General features: G+C 43.4%; 2 protein-coding genes across 7 annotated transcripts; one reads left to right on the top strand and one right to left on the bottom strand.

The window, feature by feature from the left end:
• Positions 1-819: 819 nt before the first annotated feature.
• On the top strand, positions 820-16,258 carry virma (vir like m6A methyltransferase associated). Of its 6 annotated transcripts, none has more exons than XM_080896880.1 (27): positions 820-956; positions 1,398-1,510; positions 3,384-3,470; positions 4,408-4,456; positions 4,546-4,708; positions 4,849-4,968; positions 5,766-5,987; positions 6,537-7,267; positions 7,463-7,600; positions 7,691-7,917; positions 8,014-8,541; positions 8,647-8,801; positions 9,950-10,032; positions 10,253-10,346; positions 10,476-10,864; positions 10,953-11,108; positions 11,196-11,431; positions 11,526-11,775; positions 11,861-12,078; positions 12,215-12,347; positions 13,040-13,180; positions 13,276-13,430; positions 13,646-13,742; positions 14,743-14,909; positions 15,003-15,352; positions 15,561-15,707; positions 15,867-16,258. In XM_080896880.1, the coding sequence occupies exons 1-27, from the start codon at positions 894-896 to the stop codon at positions 16,076-16,078; spliced, it is 5,424 nt and encodes a 1,807-aa protein (XP_080753006.1). In that variant the 5' UTR covers positions 820-893; the 3' UTR covers positions 16,079-16,258. The 6 variants fall into 6 exon arrangements, with proteins under 6 accessions (XP_080753006.1, XP_080753004.1, XP_080753005.1 ...); XM_080896878.1 differs by having other exon boundaries at positions 15,819-16,258; XM_080896879.1 differs by having other exon boundaries at positions 5,766-6,017.
• rnf41l (ring finger protein 41, like) lies at positions 16,258-20,758 on the bottom strand. The gene is made up of 7 exons (XM_080896887.1): positions 20,410-20,758; positions 20,102-20,308; positions 19,802-19,941; positions 19,428-19,454; positions 18,931-19,093; positions 18,725-18,845; positions 16,258-17,402 (listed from the first exon to the last, which is right to left on the bottom strand). Exons 2-7 carry the CDS (start codon positions 20,305-20,307, stop codon positions 16,998-17,000), a joined length of 1,062 nt encoding a protein of 353 aa, XP_080753013.1. The 5' UTR covers position 20,308; positions 20,410-20,758; the 3' UTR covers positions 16,258-16,997.
• Between the last annotated feature and the right edge of the window lie 701 nt (positions 20,759-21,459).

Raw genomic sequence — 21,459 nt, 5'->3', positions numbered from 1 at the left:
GGGAAGCTACCTGTGCGACCACGTGACCCCTTTACCTGGCCCGTCCCTCTTTCAAGTGGTTCAAAGTTTAGTACGTGGCAGCTCACGCGGGACAGAAAAGGTAATAAATGGTTATTAGTATAAAACAACAACGAGAAAAAACAAATAATGAATAATAATAATAATAACAATAATAATAACAAATTTGAAGTATATACACTTTAGTTACTATGTAGTGAATTATTAAAATATTTCATAAATAGTAAATGTCTTTATAACAATTCAATAATTCGAATTGTAGTCTTTTTTTTAAATAAAAAAATATTTTGTCTTTTAAGGGAATTGACAACAACAACAACAATAATAATAATAATAATAATAATAATAATAATAATAATAATAATAATAATAATAATAATAATAATAATGAGAAGAAGAAGAAGAAGAAGAAGAAGAAGAAGAGAAAATGAGTGTGAGAAAAAAAATCTAATTTTTTGCTGAAATACAGAAAGAAAAATCCGTGAAATCAGTTTTAAAAATACTACTACAGACCAAGTGGAGCTATCATGTTATTAAATCATAAAGTTATTAAATTCTGATTTTCTGATATGATTAACTGATTTAAACTTTTTTAAATACAAAATAAAATGTCTAACAAAAGAAAGAAATATCCCTCAGAACACTTTTCAACTTTTTTCTCTCCTAAATCTAAATCGAAGCAAATATGAATTTTCCAACTAAATTTCTCATACCAACAACAACTATTACTACTACTACTACTACTACTAATAATAATAATAATAATTTATTTATTTTATTTATTTTGTTTTGTTTTTGTAGGGGGGGTGCTTGCTCCGGAAGTATTGACTTTAATCCGGAAGTTTACCCCTGGCCCGGCCGATAGCAGTGGAGCGATGGCGGGGGACCCTTCAACGGAGCTTCTTTTTCTGGATACGTTTAAGCATCAGAGTGCAGAGGTAGTGTTGTTTAACACTTAAACACACGCTTTTATGTTTACTCCATGACTACCTGCATTAAAAGTTAGTTTCAAGCGCGTTCAGGAGTTTTGAGGAAGGATGCTTAACTTCCAGGCTAACGCCGTTAGCTAACCTTAGCAGCTATGTGATGTCATTATCCTGGTTTTAAGCAGCGATTACTGCACAGCTGCCCGTTTATACATAACGCGTTTGTTTGATGTGAATTTAATCCTTATACATTAGTAGCTCAAAGAGTTGCCGTCTTTTGTGTCTTTGCACAGTTTGATTGGTGGTTAGCCAGGTGGCTAATGCTAACTTTAAAGTGTCAGGGAGCATGTTTACCTCGAAGCGGGAGTAAAAGTGACTAATGCGGAAGGCGTAGGTTATAAATGAAACATTTCATCATTGTTTGTATCAGCAATCATGTCTCCTTTGTTTCAGTTAACCAACATAGACGTGGTGCGGTTTCCTTGCGGGGTGCTGATCACAGAGGTGCGGGTCATTCCTCCAGGGATCAAAGCTCATAGTAACCTACCTGACAGCAGAGCGTTTGGGTAAGATTCACCATCCCTGCTTGAAAACACACTCATGCATCTTACTGGCTACACCCAGTCAGGCCAAACGAATTCTAATAGCGTTGCCAGCATGTATATTGCACTGTTGTCTTTTTACTAATTTTGAGACTGTACCTTTAAAAGGCAAACACCATTTCAGTGTGGCTACCGTCCTCTTCAATGTAGTCTTCTACTAAAGCAAAACCACAACCTGAGCTTTACATGACTCAATGGACCATTTTACCTCAGAATTGTGCAGAGAAACCTTTAACTTCTGCATAGAACTGATAAGGTTTCATTTCAGAACACAGATTGCCTCAGATGAATCCATTGATTTGTGCATGATAGTGAGAAAGTGCTTAAAGCCATAGGCTAAAGCACTTTGAGTCATGAGCCAAGTCTGATTCAGACTTCTATGGGGAATCTTTGTAAAGTTTACAACACTCTACATAAATGGCTGATGTCAATGCTGGCATTGACGCTTGCGCTGGTGCATTACATATTAATTACCTTGTAGTGATGTCCCGGTGTTTTATATGTGTTGCCAGCTGATAGAAACAAATGAAATGATGTGACTTTGTTTTGTTTTTTAAAGCCTTTTGTGGGACCTTTTGTCCCTGTAGTTGTTCCACTTCTTTATACCTTCCCTTAAGTCCATTCCGATAGTTTTGGTAATCTCCCTCCAGGAATTTGCTGACATTTTTGAGTCTTTATATCTATGGTTATTTTTTCTCATGCTGAAGTGACAATTGTTATTCTGTCACCAATAAATTCAAAAACTGTCAGGTCATGGCGTATGTTTTCAGCTGAAGCATAAATTCCTGTTTAGGATAGAAAAGTGCCATTTATTGCCCGTTATAGCAATGTGGCCCGAAAGTTGATTGATATCATTTGTACTTGCCACAAACACAACAGTGTTCTGGCTACCTTTAGCACAAAAATATCTGAACCTCGTTGTTGGATCACAGCGTTGGTTTGTTTGCATTTCCATCGTTGCTGAGTTTTAAAAATGGCATGTTTGAGTCTTTTGAAGGCGTCTGACTCATCCAGTGATATCATTCTCTGGCCAATCAATGACATGCAGTCTGTTAGTGTCAGATTTTTAGCTCGACTCAAGTCGTTTGGTACCCTGGCCAAGTACTAAAATGCACCTGGTACTACCACTTAATGGAAACCCCTGAAAACTGGGTAAAGTCAAGTAGGTGCTAGTGGAAAAGAGGCAATACTCAATGGTGTCATCTTTGTCCCAATACTAGAAATCAGAATTATATAAGAAAAGCGAACGTTGAATTGGTTTTGAGTTGCAAAAAACCTTCGGTGTTATTGCTATATTGCCTTTAGAGATGTCTTGGGGTCGCTGTTTTTTTTGTTTGGTTTTTTGCTATGGATACCTGAGATAAATGTGTGTGTCTGGGGGAAATGGAGAAGCTTCTGTGAATAAAGAAGTGTGTGCATTTGACACCTGAGCTCCATTGTTGAACAGGTCTCAATTTCCCCCAAACCTGCTGAGTGATGTAATTTAGCTCAATGAACAGACTCAAGAATGCACAGTCCTCTAGCATTGGTATGCATTGTGGTAGTATTGATATTATGATAAAGTGCATTTATTTTCTGGAAATCCATGAAACTCATGATGTATAAGTAACATCTGGTTCAAAGTTCTGCCATAAAAGCTACTTTTATCATAGCTACTATGATCCGTTTTTTGTTGAATTAAAGGCATTAAATTCTATTTGTGTACCTACAAATGTAGCTACAACTGAGTGTTTAATATCAAATCGCACATCGTATCGTTGATGGGTCACTCAGAGTTATAAGGTCCTCTGGATACTCGAGTCCTGATTCTTTTTTTTTCTTTTTTTTTTGTTTCCAGAGAGACTTCTCCTCATGCCTTCCAGTTGGAGCTGTTCTTCAATAATGTTACCAAACCCAACAGCCCCACCTTCCACAGACTGGGCAGGTGAGAATTATTTTCACTCTCCCCTCTCCTGTTTTGTTTTTTAAACCGTTTCTCGTTCTCTACCTCTCCATTTCCTGGTTCAATCTCAAAAAGTCTGTCTCACCTGTAGAACCAGTCACGGTAGCATCTGAGACCTGTTCTCACGCACGCTCCCATATTCAGGTGTCTTTGTTCTTATGCTTGGTCAACTGGTCTCTCCAGAAACCGTGCCCACACTGCAGCAGAAAAAATGTCAAGGTCTCAGTGAAATAGGTGATTGGTGGAATGTTTGAGTCAAGTATTTTTGTTCTAACCTCATAATGACACAGGTGTATGCAGTAGCACCAGAGCGTAAGCCTGTACTTAAAGGTGGCCATTGTGTCAGCGTTATTAAAAAAGAACAAAAAAACTGTGCAAACATAACACACCCGACTTATTATCCCTACTGGGAAGTTTGGGAGGAGATTTTTCAAACCAGTGTGATTGCTTTCATAGTATCTTACAAATTTTTAATAGATGTGAATGTAATATTTATGAACAACATTTCTTAGATAAGAAATCAATCTAACATGAAGCCTGATTAAGACCTGTTTGACTTGTAAAACCCTCAAACTACTGTATCTGCTTGGAATAACTACCATATATGTCAGTATGTTGTGACCAGTTGAACCAGATAATTATAATTTTAGAAGAGGTCATCATGTCATGTGACCTGTCACATAAAAAGGTAAATGCCTTTTATTAGAAGTAGTAAGCAAGTAAGGGCAGAGTGCGATATAGAGCACGGTGCGGGTGTATGTGTGTTTTAGACATAGCTACACAGCAATTATATGCTAGTTTAAACTCACGTGCTGAAAATAAACACAGAGACTCATGAGGAACAAACATATGTTAGTTTAGCACTGGTTCATATCAGCACTCTCGCTTTAACCTGCTCTGTCTTGCTTTCTGCCCTCAGTTTGGAATATGATGAAAACAAGTCCATTGTGTTCAGACCCAGCGGAAAGGTAAATGGTCATTCATGCACGAGTAGGTTTTTTCATTCTTCTTCCCACCCTGCTGATTCGTGGATAATTAAATGGATTTGTTCATGCAGGTGAATACAGATGGCCTAGTGTTGCGTGGCTGGTACACAACTCTGACTGTTGCGGTGTACGGGACAGCGGAGCGGCCGCATGGACACGACCAAGACTCACCTCCTCCCCCTCCACCACCACCCCCTCAACAGCCCAGCGGGCTCAAGAGGATCCTTAAACAAGGTGATTTAAAACTGACCGTCACGAGAAATACATTCATTCATTGGGCAGAAACCTCCCCAAGACTAGGAAAAAAATAGTGATTGCAAACCTGTAAATCTCTTCTTCTCCCACATTTTCCTACTTTAAATTGTGCTTTTAAGAGTGGGAAAAAGATGACCAGTACAATGGCAGCCCACCAAGACCAGCACCCAGAGGGCCTCGCACCCCACCTGGTCCTCCACCCCCGGATGATGATGATGAGGAGCAGGTTCAAATGACGGGTATGAACTATAATATATCTCACTATTTCAGCCACTTTTAAAAAACGTATTTGGCTATTGCTTTAGCTGCTGAGACAGTAATTAGTAATAATAATAAAGTGTTTCTTTATATAGAAAAATTCTCCACATACTAAAAAATGATGTAAAAATATGAAAACACAAGGTCATATAAAACTCATTCTGTTTAGAGTTACGCTCAGTTCTTCCTCCCGCTAAGATAAATTGTAAGTAGGTAAATTATTTATATAGCTCCTTGTAAGACCAGAACCAAAGTGTTTTAGAGAGGTGAAAAATAAATAAATAAATAAACAATGTCAAAACCAAACTTCTTAGTAGATAGGTTTTAACCTGTTTTTCAAAGAAGGCCAGAGAGTCAAGGGTGCGGAGAGAGATTTGTAAGCTGTTCCAGTTTTGACACTGAGGTTATGAATCCCCCGTAGTTTTCAGAAAGGTACGTGGAATCACTAGAAGACCTCTATCTGCGGACCTGAGGATCCTGCTTAGAAAAATGGGGTGGATAGACAGTATAAGTGGGGGCCTCACCTCATAAGGCTGTTAAAGTAAGAACCAAGACTTTAAACGTATACCCAAGTTTAACCGGAAGCCAGTGCAGACTCTTTAACAATGGGGTGATAAGATTTGTTGGTTAGTGTAAGAGTGGGGAGATAGCTATGCAGAAGAAATGTAACACATTCTCAATAAGAATGATACAGTATCATTTATTAATGAGTTCTTGTTATTAAATGGGTTGTACTCTGTATGTTTGTGTGCCGTGTGTGTTGTTGTAAAATCTACAGTGGGCGTGGCCAAGGAAGAGCCGACCGAGGGCCGTGACGACTACCTGGAGAACGTGTCGCCTGAAAGATCGCTGCCCGCTGACGAGACGTACTCGGATGCTGAACAAGAAGAAGAGGCCGAGGAGGAGGAGGAAGAGGAGGAGCAGGAGGAGGAAGAAGATACACGGACTGAGGGGAGTGCGCCGGAGGAGGAGGATGAAGAAGAGGAGGAGGAGGATGAGGGTGAGGACGAGGAAGAGGAGATGGAGGAAGGTAGGGGAGTTCTTATGCAAGAGTAGGATTGTCTGCAAACCCAAATGGACGCTTCTCCTCTAGAAAATCAACTCTGCTCGTGGTTGCCAGATATCTCGGGTCCACGGGAGCAGGGTCCATTTGGGACTGAGAGTGAGAGAGTGTGTGCTCTGGCATGCTGCATCCATCTCGAACTGCTGGGTGGTGCAAACTCTCAGAACACCCCTGAGGGCAGCTCTGAAGGCTTATGGTTAGACTTCATAAGCCGACATGTGGATGTCTTCCTGACACGTCCTCACAGCCGTCGCTGAGTTTCTGTCATGCATGCAAAACTAACCCTGCATGTTGTGAGTGATGCTGCCAGGTGGTGCCAGGTTTGTGAGTGTATGCAGCTCTGTATGAGAGGGACTATATAGTTTCCGCTGGCCTCCTTATTCTCACTCGGTTTTATATACATTATTATGAAACAGATGATGCATTTTTATAATGCTTTTACAGTGAATAAACTCCCTCCTAAACAACCTTTCCACCTTCTTATAGATAATGATGGCTATGAACAGATTTCCAGCGATGAGGACGATCTGGATAACGGCAGCTTCAAGTTGCAGAACTTTGACATGGACTACACTCCTGAGGATCTTGCATCTGTTCCACCGGTCCAGTACGACCCATATGAACGAGAACTCCGACCCTTGCTCTACTTCACGCCTCCATACAAAACTCGCTTTGATATACAGTTTGAGAAGGCCACTGTGGAGGAGCCCAAGGAGGCAGGTGGAGCAGAAGGACCAGCAGGAGGAGAGGAAGCTGAGGCTGTGGCTCAGCTGAAAGAACTCTTAGCTAGTATTGGTGATGACAGAGATGCACGATGGGTCAGTGCTCTGGAAGAGGCTCCTGGACTTCTGGCCAAAGGGTTGGCTTATTTAGTTAAAAGGGGAGAGGGAGAGATAGAGGACTCTGTTAGAGTTTTAGTCCAGTGGACTCTCCAAGCTCTCAGTATGGAGGTTGCTCTCAAACAGCCCATTGCCCTTAACCTCAGACAGCTGAAGGCTGGTGCTAAGCTAGCTTCATACCTGGCAGAGTGTCCTCAGGGTCTCACGATGCTGCTGCATGAAGGGGTTCTGAATGTGCTGCTGGAGCTGCTCCATACAGACCACGTCTCCTCCACACTGAAGCTGAGTATCCTAAGAGCTTTGGATGCTCTGATCAGCGCTCCTGCAGGGGTGGAGGCCTTCCTACATGCAGGAAATTCAGAGAAGAGTGGCTACCAGGTTAGCAAGAAATATCCAATCATCATTCATCTACTTTTATTTCCATCATATACAGATGTTCTTGTTGGTTTCTAGAGAATAAATTGAATATTAAACCAGCTTTAAATTATGCACATCTAAATTAAGATGATTGTGTCTGAAATAATTCCTCTGACTGATCAAGTCTGACCATCTATACTTTATCCTGCTTCACAGCGTCTGGTCCAGCTGTTCCTGCATGAGGAAACGGTGAGGGTCATAACAGCTGGAAATGCTATATTACAGAAAAGCCACATGTATGAGGTGCTGGTTGACCTACAGCATGCAGCAGCTGCATTGAGTGAACCACAACAGGTAACAACACCCATTCACACCCACACTTTCATATATGTTTCAGTGGCTGAGAATGTTTTTGTGGTAATCCTGCCTGGCCATCATCCTCAGGAGGAGATGGATGATGCAGAGAGCCCTATGGAAGAGGAGCCTTCGCTAAGCTCCACCGCTCTGAGTGAGGCAGAGCTCGATAGGTTGGCAGGTGCTTTGGAAGAGCTACATCACCTGCTAGAAACAGCCCCTCATTGCATGGTGCAACCTCCTGGGAAAGCCTTCCCCACTACTGCTAGAATTACAGGGCCACAGGAGAGGGACAACCCCTACCCATCACTGTATAGGTACATACTAAGACATAAGCATCACAGTGTAGCATAAATTTAAATATAATTTAGACACATTAATACATGTGTATTTTTGCCCTGGACCTCTTTCAGGTATATGCATGCATGTCATTTTCTGGAGAGCACAACGGTGGTGTTGTCAGCAGCTGCTGCAGCCGGCCATCTTGGGGTCACTCAAGCTGTCAGAGAGCTTCTGCGCTTCCTGTCGCTCACCCAGTCGGGTCTGCTCTTCCTTCTCGCCCAGCCCACACCCACCAACCTGCTGTTGCGCCTCCTGGCGTCGATGGCAGAGTCCGAGGCAGAGGAGAGCATGTGTACTGGGGGAGAAGCGGGTCTGATTGGGCCAGGGTGCGGTGAAGAGGGCTTTGGCGTGTGGCTGATACAGGCCCTGCATGCTCTGCAAGGCGTGTCAGAACTCATGAGCCATGTGGCTACAGGAGGAGACGGTGGTGCAGGCCTAGATGAAGGTGACAATCCAGATATACTGGGCACGCTCCATGCGCTTTACCTGATGACCTTTACGCAGACTGGACGCAGCGCCGTAGCTCATGTTTTCAGCCTGGATAACAACCTTTCCTGTCTGGTCACGCTGCTCCAGCACCACAGCAAGGACGGACAGGGGTACACTTGTTATTCCCTACCATTTCTTCTCCCCAACCTTTTTTCTTGTTCTCTGATTTGACTTCAGTATAAATTCATGTTTTTTTGTCTCTCTTCCTCTGTTAGTGAGGGGAAGGCTCGCAAAGCGGTGACATATAACTACGCCTGCATGCTGGTCTTACTGGTGGTGCAGAATTCTAATGAGCTGCGGATGATGGAACAATATGCCGCTCCGCTGCTCTCTATAGCCAAGGCTGATGACACCAATGCCAAGTTACAGGGTAATTCTCATCAATGTCACAACTATATTTAAGTGCCAGCTCAAATATATTTGGGATGCTGCATGTTTAAAAAAAAATGGGAGAGGGAAACAAAAGACTGGAAAAGTAAGAGAAACAGCTGTAGGAACATTTTGCAGCTAATTAGGTTACCTGGCAACAGGTCAGTAACATGAGTGGGTATAAAAAACGCATCTTAGACAGGCTGAGTTTCTTAGAAGTAAGAATTGGTCTGCAAAAACATGTAAATTGTAAAGAATTTGACTGTCTCATCTTTAAATGATTCCAAGAATCTGGAGAAATATCTGAGCGTCATTGAAATCACTTCATGGGCTCATGAAGGCTTCCAGAAATGTAAACACATTTCACCATGCAGGTTAAAGCTCTGTCATGCAGTGAAGAAGCCCTTTGTGAACATGATCCAGAAACACTGCTGTCTCCTCTGGGCCAAAGTTTGTTTAAAATGTACAGAGGTAAAGTGGAAAACACGGACACCATGTTCTCCAGACTGAAGAGATCATCTAGCTTGTTGTCAGTGCTCAGTACTCGCTTCCATCTCTTATGGTATGTCAGCTTACACATCAGGAAAGGTACCATGCATGCATGCTCCCACCCAGATGATTTCTTTTTCAGGGAGTGCCTTTCATTTTTCAGCAAGACGATGCCAAACTGTTTGCTGCATCTGTTACAGCAGCATGGCTTCATAGGAGCAGAGTCTTGGTGCTGAACGGTCCTCTCTCCAGTCCAGACTTCTCACCAAATTAGAACATTTGTAGCATCATGAAACCTAAAACGCCGCACAGAAAACTCGGTGCTGTTGAGCTGCTAAAATCTTATGTCAAACACGACTCGGACAACGGCTGGGCTCATCAGTTTCAAGATTATGGACTGCTGTTAAAAGAGGGGATGTTACACAGTAAACATGTCTCAACGATGTCCCCCAAGCCTTAGTATATTGTTTACATTTTTTGTGATCTTGATCCGATTTTCTCCAAAATGAAATCAAGCTCATTGGTTTCTACCCTCACATAAGCCCTCGGGAGGAGAATAAAATGTGCGTTTATGAGATTTGCTTTGCAAATCATTGCATTCTGCATTCTATATAAGACAGTTTTAATTGTTTGAGTGTCTTTGTGTGTGCGTTTCTTTAGAGCTCAGTAAATGGTTGGAGCCAGTGGAGAAGCTTCGCTTTGAGATTGGCAGCATTCCCACCCTTATCGACTATATCAAACAGGTACAGAGCTCTCACTCATTAAACACTCTGCAAGGTAAAGTAAATGAAATGTTTTTTGGCTTATAAGCATCTACACCAGCTGGTAAGCTGACTCACATCTCTGAAATCCACAGAAAAATCCAGGGGGATAAAAAAAGTTAACAACTCTTCACTGAAGTGCTCTGTGATGTATTTTTCAAAGCGGTTTGTCATCCTGAACATGGTTTTCTTTTGACTCCAGAATGTAGAAAATGTGTTAACTGCTGAGGGAACCGGGCTGGTCACTGCTCTGAGGGTCCTCTGTCACATTGCCTGCCCACCTCCTGCTGTAGAAGGTAAGGACCCCAACCAAACTTTGACCCCAAATATGACTTTGTTTTTATTCTGTTTGCTTTTTTATAGTTTTCACTTTATGTTGAGATTAGATTAGATGGTTTTTCAGCAGCTCCTTCTCCACTCCACAGGTCAGCAGAGGGATCTGAAGTGGAGCCTTGCAGGAGTCCAGCTTTTCTCTGGGGAGGGTCTCGATACGTGTGTGCGTGTCCTGCAGAAGCTATGCAGCGTGTTACTGCAGCCGTGGCGCGTGCACGGGCACATGGGTCCGACGCCGCAGCGCTGCATGATCCTCAGCATATGTATCAGCACGCTGCGGTTGCTTCGCACCATGCTCACCGAGCTGCTGCGCGGCGGAGCTTTCCAGTTCAGGGACACTCGCGTGGCCAGCGTGTTGGTGACGCTTCACATGATAGTGTGCTCCATTCCTGCTTCTGGGCGTCTTGATGGGGAGGAGACCAGAGTGCAAGTGCTCATTGTTGACGTCCTGCTCACCTTTACGCAGGGTGTTAATGAGGAGGTGTGTGCGGCATCAGATAACAGTTTTGATACTAAATGGGGCTTCAGTTGAGATTTTTAAGAGACACCATGTTTGTGTCATGCTACAGGTGACCCATACAGAAGAGACTCTGGCCAGCAACACGTGGTCTCTGATGCTAAAGGAGGTTTTGAGCTCACTTCTCAAAGCTTCTGAAGGCCTTTTCTCTGGTCTGACACTGCTGTCTGAGCTTCTGCCTCTTCCACTGCCAATGCATAGCACTCAGGTAACTCTCTCTATCCTGCGCTTTAACCTGCTCTGATATTCTTGTCTTCATACACACATTAATATTAGAAGGCCTTTGGCTCCACAGGTGACATCAGTCCAAGATGTGGCTGTAGCCTTAAACACAAGGAAGCTGTGGAGCATGCACATTCGCGCACAGTGGAAAGTGTTTTCCGAGGCATTCAAATGTGTGTGCACCACCACCTGCCCTCCTCTCCTGGCCATACTCAGGAGAGTGTGCGTTCAGCTGGCAGACTTGTCTTCACCCACTGCAACACACATCATGAAGACCCTGCTGGAGCTCCTGCTGGAGGAGCTGCAGCCGTGAGTGAAGGATGCACAAACTCACACATCAACATAGCGTCTGTGTTTTTTCCTGTAAATCATATTTCAAATGTCTGTAACCTGTTACTTGCAGGGCAGAGGGAAAAAGCGTCTCCTGGGCCCAGGTCCTGCGGCTCCTTTCTTTGATGGATACTCTGGTGTCTCAGAGAGCCTGTAAGAGTGCAACACTGCATCTGCTGTCCGGGTCAGTTTCTGGAGATGAACAGCTGGCCGACCTGTTCCCCTTGTTGTTGTCTCTGTTGGTTCCTCCAACAGATCACTCCATACATCAGCAGCAGTGCAGTGTACTAGTGGGGACAATATTACAGTCACTGTGTGACCAGGTAAAGCTGGAAGTACACAAATTTAAAAAAGAAAAAAAATCTTTTAATGGAAAAATACTAAACACTGTAAAACTGTCTTCACCAGGACATTTCTCTCGTGGTGTCTCCACCTGGTGAAAGCTGTGTGTCAGAGGCTGAGCAGCTGGCCAATGCACTTCCGGGACGAGAGATGATGTCATCGGTGTGCAGTTCTCTGTTGGAGGTTTTGGGGAACGCAGAGAGCAGCGTGCCCCTCCTCCTCACCTGCATCAGGACTTTGACATTCCTCACAGAGCACGACTACGGACTCTACCACCTCAAAGTGTAAACAAGAACCTTTTCTTGTTTATTTGGCGTAACTGCTTCCCCACCAATACCACCCTGCCATGTTGCTACGGCACACTGTGCCTTTGTCTTAGTTAAAGGAGACCTTGATTACCTCTGATTATCTCTGTTTCAGTGCTCTGAAGAAACATGGCGCTGGGCTGTGCTCGCTGCTGAAGAGGCTGGTGTTGTCCTTCAACAAAGACTCAGCAGATCTGCTCTCATCTCTGCTCGACTTTCTCAGGCAGATCCTCCACACAGAACCAATGGTAAGTACTGCTTAGATGATCAATAAAATCAGGATCCTGTCCCTTTAAACTAACAGAGAACAAAGCAATACAGCAAACACAAATCACAACATAATAAATAAAACTGTATATTTGACAATAAAAACAGAAGAAAGGCTCAGCATTAAATTAAAGGTAATCTGTTTGAGAACAGAGCAGTTTTTCAAAAAAACAAATGAAGCACTGAAGGAATACGTACAGCTAAAAGATTAGTCTGGAGGAGCCCTAAACAATAAAAGCAAACAAACAATCCTCTTTAGAGACGGAGTCATAAAGAGGAGCCGATCAGAGTCGGTTGGTGTTTAATCAGAAGTGTAAGCAGCATCATTTTTTTTAAGTAAGTGTTACTTCTGTGAAAAATATTTGGACAAAAGACTACAAAAGAGACTACAGCAAGGACGTCGCTTCTTTGAAAGCATTCCTCCTTGTCCTTACGTGTTCATGCTAGTAATTTAGTTTTCCTTTTCTAAGAGTTTCCTTCTGCAGCCGCTTTTAAAAAGCTCTATTAATAATGCATCACCTCACAGAAATGACTGGCTCTGCATAAAGGAAAGGCTTTTTCATTGCATATTTTGTCTTGTCCTTCTGATAATCGCTTCTTTTCTCAAGCTTTTTCCAGCTTATCTCCAATCATATTTGCTCTTCATTCTGTACCTGTCCTCATTTTAATCCAGTGTGCTGAAGAGGGTCACGGCTCGAGCGAGGATCCTGCTTTTGTTCCTCCACGGTTGCTGTCGGGCTCTGAAATGAAAGCTCTGCTCCAGTGGGAGGAGTCAGAGTCACATCCAATACCTGCTTTGGAAAAACAGATAGCGGTATGAAAGATGCACACAAGTACATTGTGTTTATCAAAATAAAGGTCCGGGCTGCCTTGACCTCAAACTTTCAATGCTTTTGTCTATGTCTTTAGAAACTATGTAAAGATGACGATTCCCTGGAGACCATGTTGGAGAACGTGATTGCTCTGAGGCAGACGTTGCAGGCGGCCACAGACACGCCTCCTGCAGCTGACACCGAGCCCACTCTGCCAGCACCAGAAACACTCGGGGCCCAGTTTAATCACAGGTTGGTCCTCCGCGTGACGTATTAATACTGAATCATTTTCTCCTCATCACTTCGAGTTGTGAAGCTTATACAGCTGGAGCGAGGGAGGATCGCAGTTTGCGGTGACAGATTGATTGAATCAGATATTCATAACAACAACCACTTACACATGAGCCATGTGAAAAATTAATGGGAACGGTAAACTGATCATTGCCCTGGGCCTTTATTGTCTGTAGGACGGTTTTCATTCTGTCTGAAGCTCTGGATGAGCAGCTGAAGGCTCTGTGGTTCTCTCCGTTCCAGACTGATGACATTGAAACAGACCTTGATATGGTAAGAGTGTGTGTGTGTGTGTGTGTGTGTGTGTGTGTGTGTGTGTACATTTCCAAGAATCTCTAGAGCTTATGTTTGGCGTGCACATTTATGGTTAATCATTTTTGGATGAAAATTTGATTACAGCTTCTGTTTTATTCACTGTTTTATGCGTTTTTGTATTATTGCTTTTTTTTTTTTTTTTTTTTTTTTACTTGATCTTTGTTGATGTAGAATTTTTTCACATCACCAGCAGTTATGAATCCTTTTCTGCTACTGAAACTCTGGTATATCGAGTCAAAAAGAAATATTTGTTGCTGTTACCGTGTTAGCTTAGTGGGAGCATCATGGTCTGTAAAAAAGTATTTGATTCACTGTGCACCATATGGGTGTAACTACAAAATTGCAGTTGTTGTGGCTGGCCCCTCCCTTAGTGATGGGGTGAGTGATAGGGAGTGCAGTTGTTTGAGAGGCGCTCCGACTGGAGCTGCTACTCCTCCACATCTAAGGGAGCCAGTCCAGGGGGTTTGGGCATCTGACGAGGATGCCTCCTGGGCGCCTTCTGGGTGAGGTGTTCTGGGCATGTCTTACCTGGTCTGGCGAGGGAACTCCTCGATAAGCTGGAGGGAGTGGCTGGGGAGAGCGAGGTCTGAGTTTCTCTGGGTTCGTGACCCAAGATAAGCAGAAGAGGATGGGATGGATGTAAAATGACTACTATGACAGGAAGATTCAATAGGATGAGTCCTATATTTTGGATATTTATATTTATCTACTATCCACTTCTTAGAGTCCTCTCACATATTTTAAGTGCTTTCTGTTCAGTGCTATGTTCTTCCTCTTCTTTTTTAAGTAAACGTTCTTTGCTTCTCTATCTTTAAGGGATTTAAAGGATTTTTTTAAGTTGAGGTTCTTTGCTTCTCTGGCTTGTAAGGAATTTGGAAATACCACAAGCAACAACATTACATGGTCTGTTTATGTTTTCTATATAATATGTATGATTACCTTTTTGTCTGTGTGGCAGGTGAAGGTGGATCTGGTGGGTCTGGCTCAGGAGTGTTGTCCAGAACTGGACCTGAAGGCGGAGCTGGAGCGCTCCTTCTTGTCTGAGCCGTCCTCTCCGGGTCACACAAAACCTACGAAAGGCTTCCGGCTGGGCAAACACAAGCATGAGACGTTCATTACGTCTAGGTACAGCGTCATTGTGATTTCTATATATTTTTATTCGCACAGAATCTAGTTTAAGATCAGTTTCATGGTGTCATCTTGTGTTTGTCTCTGCAGTGGGAAGTCTGACTACGTCGAGCCTGCAAAGAGAGCTCACATCATGGCTGCTCCTCGTGGCCGAGGAGGTCGAGGAGGGTTTGGGCAGAATGTCTCCCGACCGCATGATATCTTCCGCCTGCGCAAACAGAATACTTCCCGTCCTCCCAGCATGCACGTGGATGACTTTGTTGCAGCGGAGTTTAAAGACATTACGACCCCTCTAGGGCTTCTGCCTCCTAAACGACCTCCAAAAAGCACCCCCAAACCTCCCACCAGAGGGCTGTTCACTGGTAACAGAGGCAGAGCTACTTTCCACAGCCAGACTCGCTTTTTCACTCCACCACAGCCTAAAGGTGTACTGCTGTCAGGTATGTACTATCAGATATGCACGAGTCTCATAGTTGCCAGGACATTGTCATAGTTGCCTCATCATTACATGCAGCACACAGCAGGGAATCCTGGTCATTATCCTGGGAAATACTGTGTTTCGTTTAGCCCTGCACAAACTGCAACTAAAATACATCAATTGTCCAGCAGAGGGTGACAAATCCCCCCCTTTTTTCCCCCGTTCTGTAGGAAACTACACTCGGAGAGAAGGAGGCCGAGGGTCATCGTGGAGCGGTCAGGTTCCAGCTGTTACTCACAGAGGGACCTACAGTGAACCCCGCGGAGGACAGAGCAACTTCACTCGAGGGCCACTGCCTTCTCGGCAATCCCCTGCAAGTAAGGACCACACACACAGTTTTACATTTTATACCGCTCTCTTTTTCAGTCTTTTATGTTCTGTTTTATTGCATTTGTTTTACTTTTTTATCGCTTTGACCTGTATTAAAGGTGTTATAGGGGGAAAAAAAAGTTTGATTCACTCGTTCCACACTTCAGGTGCGTATCGGCTGGCTCTTCGGGATCGAGCTCCACGCGGCAGAGGAGGTACTGGCCTGTCGTGGATTAGCGGCGGAGGAGGTGGCGGTGGTGCCGGGGGAGGCGTCGGTGGAGGCGGTGGAGGGGGAAGAGGATCTCAGGGGAGCAAGTTCAGCGGTGGAGGAGGGAGCGGAGGTGGGAGGGGCAGACATGTTCGCTCCTTCACCAGGTAAATCCTCCTGGACAATGACTGCAGCCTCTCACGGCAACAGAAGGGCCAATCAGGATATTATATATGCTGTCTCCATGGAAACGTGGTGGTATGATGTTGTCACAAATAATGTACAGACTGTGTTGATGTTTTCAGTTTTGTTATTATTAGCTGTATTCAGAAAATAAAAGTGATAGCAAAATGAGGCCTTTGTGTGTGTTTTAAGGGAATGTCAAATAAATAAATCGTCTGTGGTTCTCAGATAAAATGTTTAAAAATGCGATCCCTCTTGTGCTGTCTATCACTGTGTTTGCAACGGCTGCAGCTGCTGCATTTTTCCCGTTTTTTTGTTGTTGGTGGTGATTTTTTTTATTTCTAAGGCTGATCTCATTCGCAAACCCTGAAACTGTTCGAAAAGGAGCACAAAACCAGTGGTATACAGACACGGTTGGTATTATGGGATATTATGGAAACTTGAACTATGTGGTCATGTGGGACTAACATTAATATATCTTAAACAGGTGGAATATGTGACCGTTAACCCTTAAAAGTCGAAACCATGAAATAATTGCCAGAAAATTCATATTTTTTGAAAATTCCGTTTTTATTGAACGTTCTCTCCCATTGAAAAAATGAATTCAACATATATTTTTTTAAACTTGTCTATTTTTTTACATTTCACAAAAACTCACGCTGAATCGTTATGTGGTTAACCTCAGGTGTAAAAAAAAAATATACGTTTGGGGATTCCAACTTCTTGAAGCTCACTGACGATACACTTAAAATGACGTCAGGTGGTTCAAAAATCCAACACAAAGAGCTGATCTTTAAGCATTAAAAACACAGCGTAGCAAAACCTTTCTTTTGTAACATGTTTTACCCAAACCCTAATTTTGTTGCTAAATAATACAAAAATAAAGATTTCATATATTGCAGCTTTTTCAGATCACTGTCACCTCCCTGCTCTTCTTTTTAATGCAGTCCAAGGTCAGACTCCGGGTCCCACCCTTGCGCCCTACCTCACCCAGCTGTGGTGATGGGGGTGGGCCTGATGCATGTGAAGCCTGGGCTGAATGCAGTGACAGACTGGAGGCATGTGAAGAAGCCTCTCTCTGTTGATGTCTGGTTGGCTCGGTGTGGAGTTCCCAGCCTGATGTCTGCACCTCTCCCTGATGCTGGTCCCTGGCTGCCTGTTCAGTGGGATTCTGGCTCCTGGTGGGCTGCAGGTCTCTGAGGACCTGTAGCAGTTCTCTTTTCTCCAGCTCTGCCTCTGCCAGCTCTTGTCTCCTCAAACGCTCTGCACCTAGCAGTGCACGCATGTCACACATCACACGGGATAGCTGACCCTGCACAGACAGGATATGACGTGAAGCAATAGAGTAGTTTTATGTGTGATGCCAATTTCAGCCAGGCTTTAGCTCCTGGACAGATGTCCTCGCATTTGACTCTAGAACAATTTGGTATACAGAGGAGTTCACGGTTAACTCAATGATTACATGGTGTATTCCAGTGAATACAAATCCAGCCCAAATCATCACCCCACCACCACCGTGCTTCTCAGTTGGTGTGACGTGTTTGTTTTGATTGTGTTTGACTTCCAAATATTCACCTCATCTGTCCAGACAACATTGTCCCAGAACTCTTTGTTCAAATGCATCTTTGCAAACTTAAGCTGTGCTGCCATGTTCTTTTTAAAGAGAAGATGCTTTCTCCTGCAACCCTTCCAAACACGCCATACTTAATTGTGCTGTCATGAACTTCAACTTTTAATAAGTTGTGGCATGTAGAGTCTGGAGGTAGTTTGTTTTTTTTTTTTTTGTTTTTTTACAGTTTCTCTCAGCACTGCACAGTCTGACACTGGGATATCCACTCCTGGGAAAACTGGCAACTGTCTTGAGTGTTTTCTGCTTGTAAATAATCTTCCTTGCTGTATAATCAAACAGTTTGGAAATGACCGTATAACCTTTCCCAGATTGTTAATATCATTACTGATGTTAAGCCTCATTGGCATTGTCTTAACACACATCTTAATGCTCCAAAACAGCAAACTGCCTGCTTCTTTAGAGATTGTCATGCCAGTTAAGTGCATTTGATTATCGGCACGTGGCTTCAATTCCCTCTTAAATCCTTTGTATCCAGTAAAACTGTACATACACTGCTTCTGCATTCTGGCTTAGTTTTGTTATGTGATATGTCATTTAGCTGTGTGGTTCACCTGAGGTTGTATTTATTAATTTTAGAACCTGCTACAAACCAGATTATTTTTTAAATGACCGATAAGTGTACTTTCTTTTCTTCTTTTTTTTATTGTGATTTTATGGACTTAAAAAAGATCTGTAAACTGCCACCATTTATGGGCCTGAGAAGGTGTCCTGCAGTGTGAGGAATCAGATATAATTTTCAGGCCTTGCTTATTTCAAAAGGACAGTGAAAAAAACAGTTCTCACTGTTTTTAAAAAATATGGCACCCGAGCAAAAAAGTCTGAATGCTAAGATGACATTCACACAGTTCAGACTTCTAAAAGCATTTTGCCTTTAAACTTTCAGCATTTTTTAAATGATTTGCAAAACACTGCATTGTACTTTCATAGTAAATGTATCCCATGGTCACAAATCTGTGCTTTAGTACTATCTTCTGTTGCATTTATGTGGTAACAGGACATTTTACCTTGAGCTCCTCCACCTCGTTCTTCAGCTGAGACTCTTTCTGCACCATGTGTCTCCTCTGCGAGTCCAGCCGAGACTCCATCTCTCGTCTCACCTCTTCCACCTTGCACAGCATCTCCACCCTACAGTTGACATTTAATGAGACCAAGTCATGATGGTGGTGTTACCTCTGAGTTCAGGCTTAGAAGAGAGCACAGAAGAGCTTACCTGAGCATCTCCACCTCAGTGCGCAGCTCCGCTACACAGTTATGTTGTGTCTGGTCAATGGAGAGCAGCGTGTGGCCGCAACCATTAGGACACTCCCTGCTGCGAAAGCTACATTCTGACAGGTGAGCCTCCAAGCCCCGCCTCTCGACCTGCACGGGACAGCCTGAGAGGGAAAAGTCACAAGGGTGCAAAGGCCTCGCATGGAGCCACCACGTTATCAGTGTATAAGACAGGCTTCTAAAGCATCTCCACAAAGATGAAATTTATTTGCAGGCACGAATTTTTCCATAAAAATCATCTGTGTGTACAAAGAGGAGATAATCTACTAACACCACCAAAAATGTACTTTGTAAACACTTTGTGTATCTAAAGTAGAGTTATTAAATCTACAATGTAGTCACAGATCACTGCAGTCACACAACAGCAGAAATTTCAGGTGATTTTAGTGACTTAAACTGCACACCGCATGCACACACACCGCATGTGATTCAACCTACCACAGTGGTAACATATGTACTCTCCACCTGCCAAACACGGGTCACAGACACATGGTGAGCACAAAAGCGCACACTTGCATGTACATGTTTCAAGCAGACCTAAAAATCACTCATTAAAGAATGAATGAAAGCCGACTCTCACACAGTGCTCTCTGTGTGAGGCTTGTGGGAGCTTTCAGTCCTAAAAGTGCACCTGTTCCTGGGGTAGCCAAGACAACAACAGGGCCCACCTGTTGTTCACCCCCACAGACGTGTCACATTACAGTTGTAACATACACATCCATGAGGATTGCAGTTTGACTTTTACTGTCATAAAGACTTATAAAAACACACTGCATGAATAGTGTTTTGTCCGGTGTGATGTTGTCATGTACCTGTGTTAGCGCAGGATATGAAGGCAAATTCACACTCGTCCTCGTGTGAGTGGAGGCTCTCCAGGGAGCAGACCACCTCACACCCCTGTGCTGCATTCACACAGCGGATCTGCAGACGGTTCAGATCATTACGCATGTACCTGCAAATCAAACCAACACAGACAGAAACTCTTAGAGTGAGAAAAGCAGCATACTGTTATAACGCTACTGACTTGCATGAAAACTTATCTGCAAAACTTAAGAGTGCATGATTACGAGGAAGTGAAGCAAGGAGCACAACTGCAGGAGACGGAGACTGACCTGTACAGTGGTTTGAGGCTACCCACATCCAGTGGCAGTCTGTCCTCAGGACAGGAGTGGTGATGGACCAGCCAGGTGCTGATGCAGGAGCTGCAGTAAGCATGTTCACAGGGTGCCTGGAGGGGGCGCTCCAGCACATCTCGACATACACAGCACAGTAGACCCTCATTCACGTAACCTACAAACCTCTCCAGATCATAGCCCATCCTAATAAAAAAAGAAAAAAAAAGTTAAACAGATTAAACAACACACGGGTAAAGCAGGAAGCAGTCTTGTTTCCTCATTTGTTTCTTTTCTTTTTATCTTACCTCAGATGTCAACTTTCACTTCAACCAACTCCTACTTCCTTCTTTCTGCAGGTTTTGACTCCACTCTTTCCTCCACGGGCAACCTGCCGTCCTATCTCTGCCACATCCTCACTCTTAACACCATAAAGGTGAGGGTCTCCTCTCCTTTGAAGCCCTCCCCTACCTTTGAGAGTGCGTCTCCGTGGAGAGGTAACCCTGACAACAAGGGTTCAGGACACAGGAAGGCAGCTGTCAGACGGGACCAGATCAGATGAGAGAGACAGGCCGAATTACAGTAAAACACTGAACACCGAGTCTAAAGCAGACAAGTTCTGCAGCAGTGTTGTTGTCTAGCTATTAAAAACCTGTGTTGCTGTTGTGAAGCATTCAGAGATTACTGCTGTCCTTCAGCTGTTTTTCTCTCTCTTAATGACCCACCCTATCCTAGGTTTCTCCCTCTCTCCCTCTCCCTCTCTCTCTGAATGTGGGATTAAGATGGATTACACTCTCTCCCTCCATGATTGGATTACAGACTCAATATCAGATGGCACAAGAACGCATGATCACAAAAATCAAAGAGCACACCAAATGCCTGGACTCATCATCCTGTTCTCTTTATATCCTCTCAGTAAGACTTACAATCACACAAACAGTAATTCAAAATGACCCCGTACCAAGTAAAGCTCTCTTATGCATACAGTCCTCTGAAAAAGTATTCCCCCCTTCCTGGTTTCTTAGTTTTTTGTATATCTTCACACTTAAATCTTTCAGATCATCAAACTAATTTTAATGTTAGACAAAGATCTTCGGGATGCCAGTGTAAATAAAGTCATTTTACATCAATCTTGATGATCCTCAAGACAAAAATTTAACTTTCTGGAAGGGTTGAGTCTGGTTACCTCTGCATAAAACTAACTGCATAAAACTAAACTGCATAAAACACTTAATTAAAAAAGCATCATATCAACAGTTAAACAAGGTGGTGATAGTGTAATGGTCTGGGGCTGCTTTGCTGCTTTAGGACCTGGATGATTTGCTGTAATTGATGGGACCATAAATTCTACTGTCTAC

Source organism: Rhamphochromis sp. 'chilingali', assembly GCF_963969265.1.
Source record: "Rhamphochromis sp. 'chilingali' genome assembly, chromosome: 11".
NCBI classification, from domain to species: Eukaryota; Metazoa; Chordata; class Actinopteri; order Cichliformes; family Cichlidae; genus Rhamphochromis; species Rhamphochromis sp. 'chilingali'.
The sequence above is the reverse complement of the archived record's forward strand: the minus strand, read 5'-3'. Positions and strand labels throughout refer to the sequence as shown.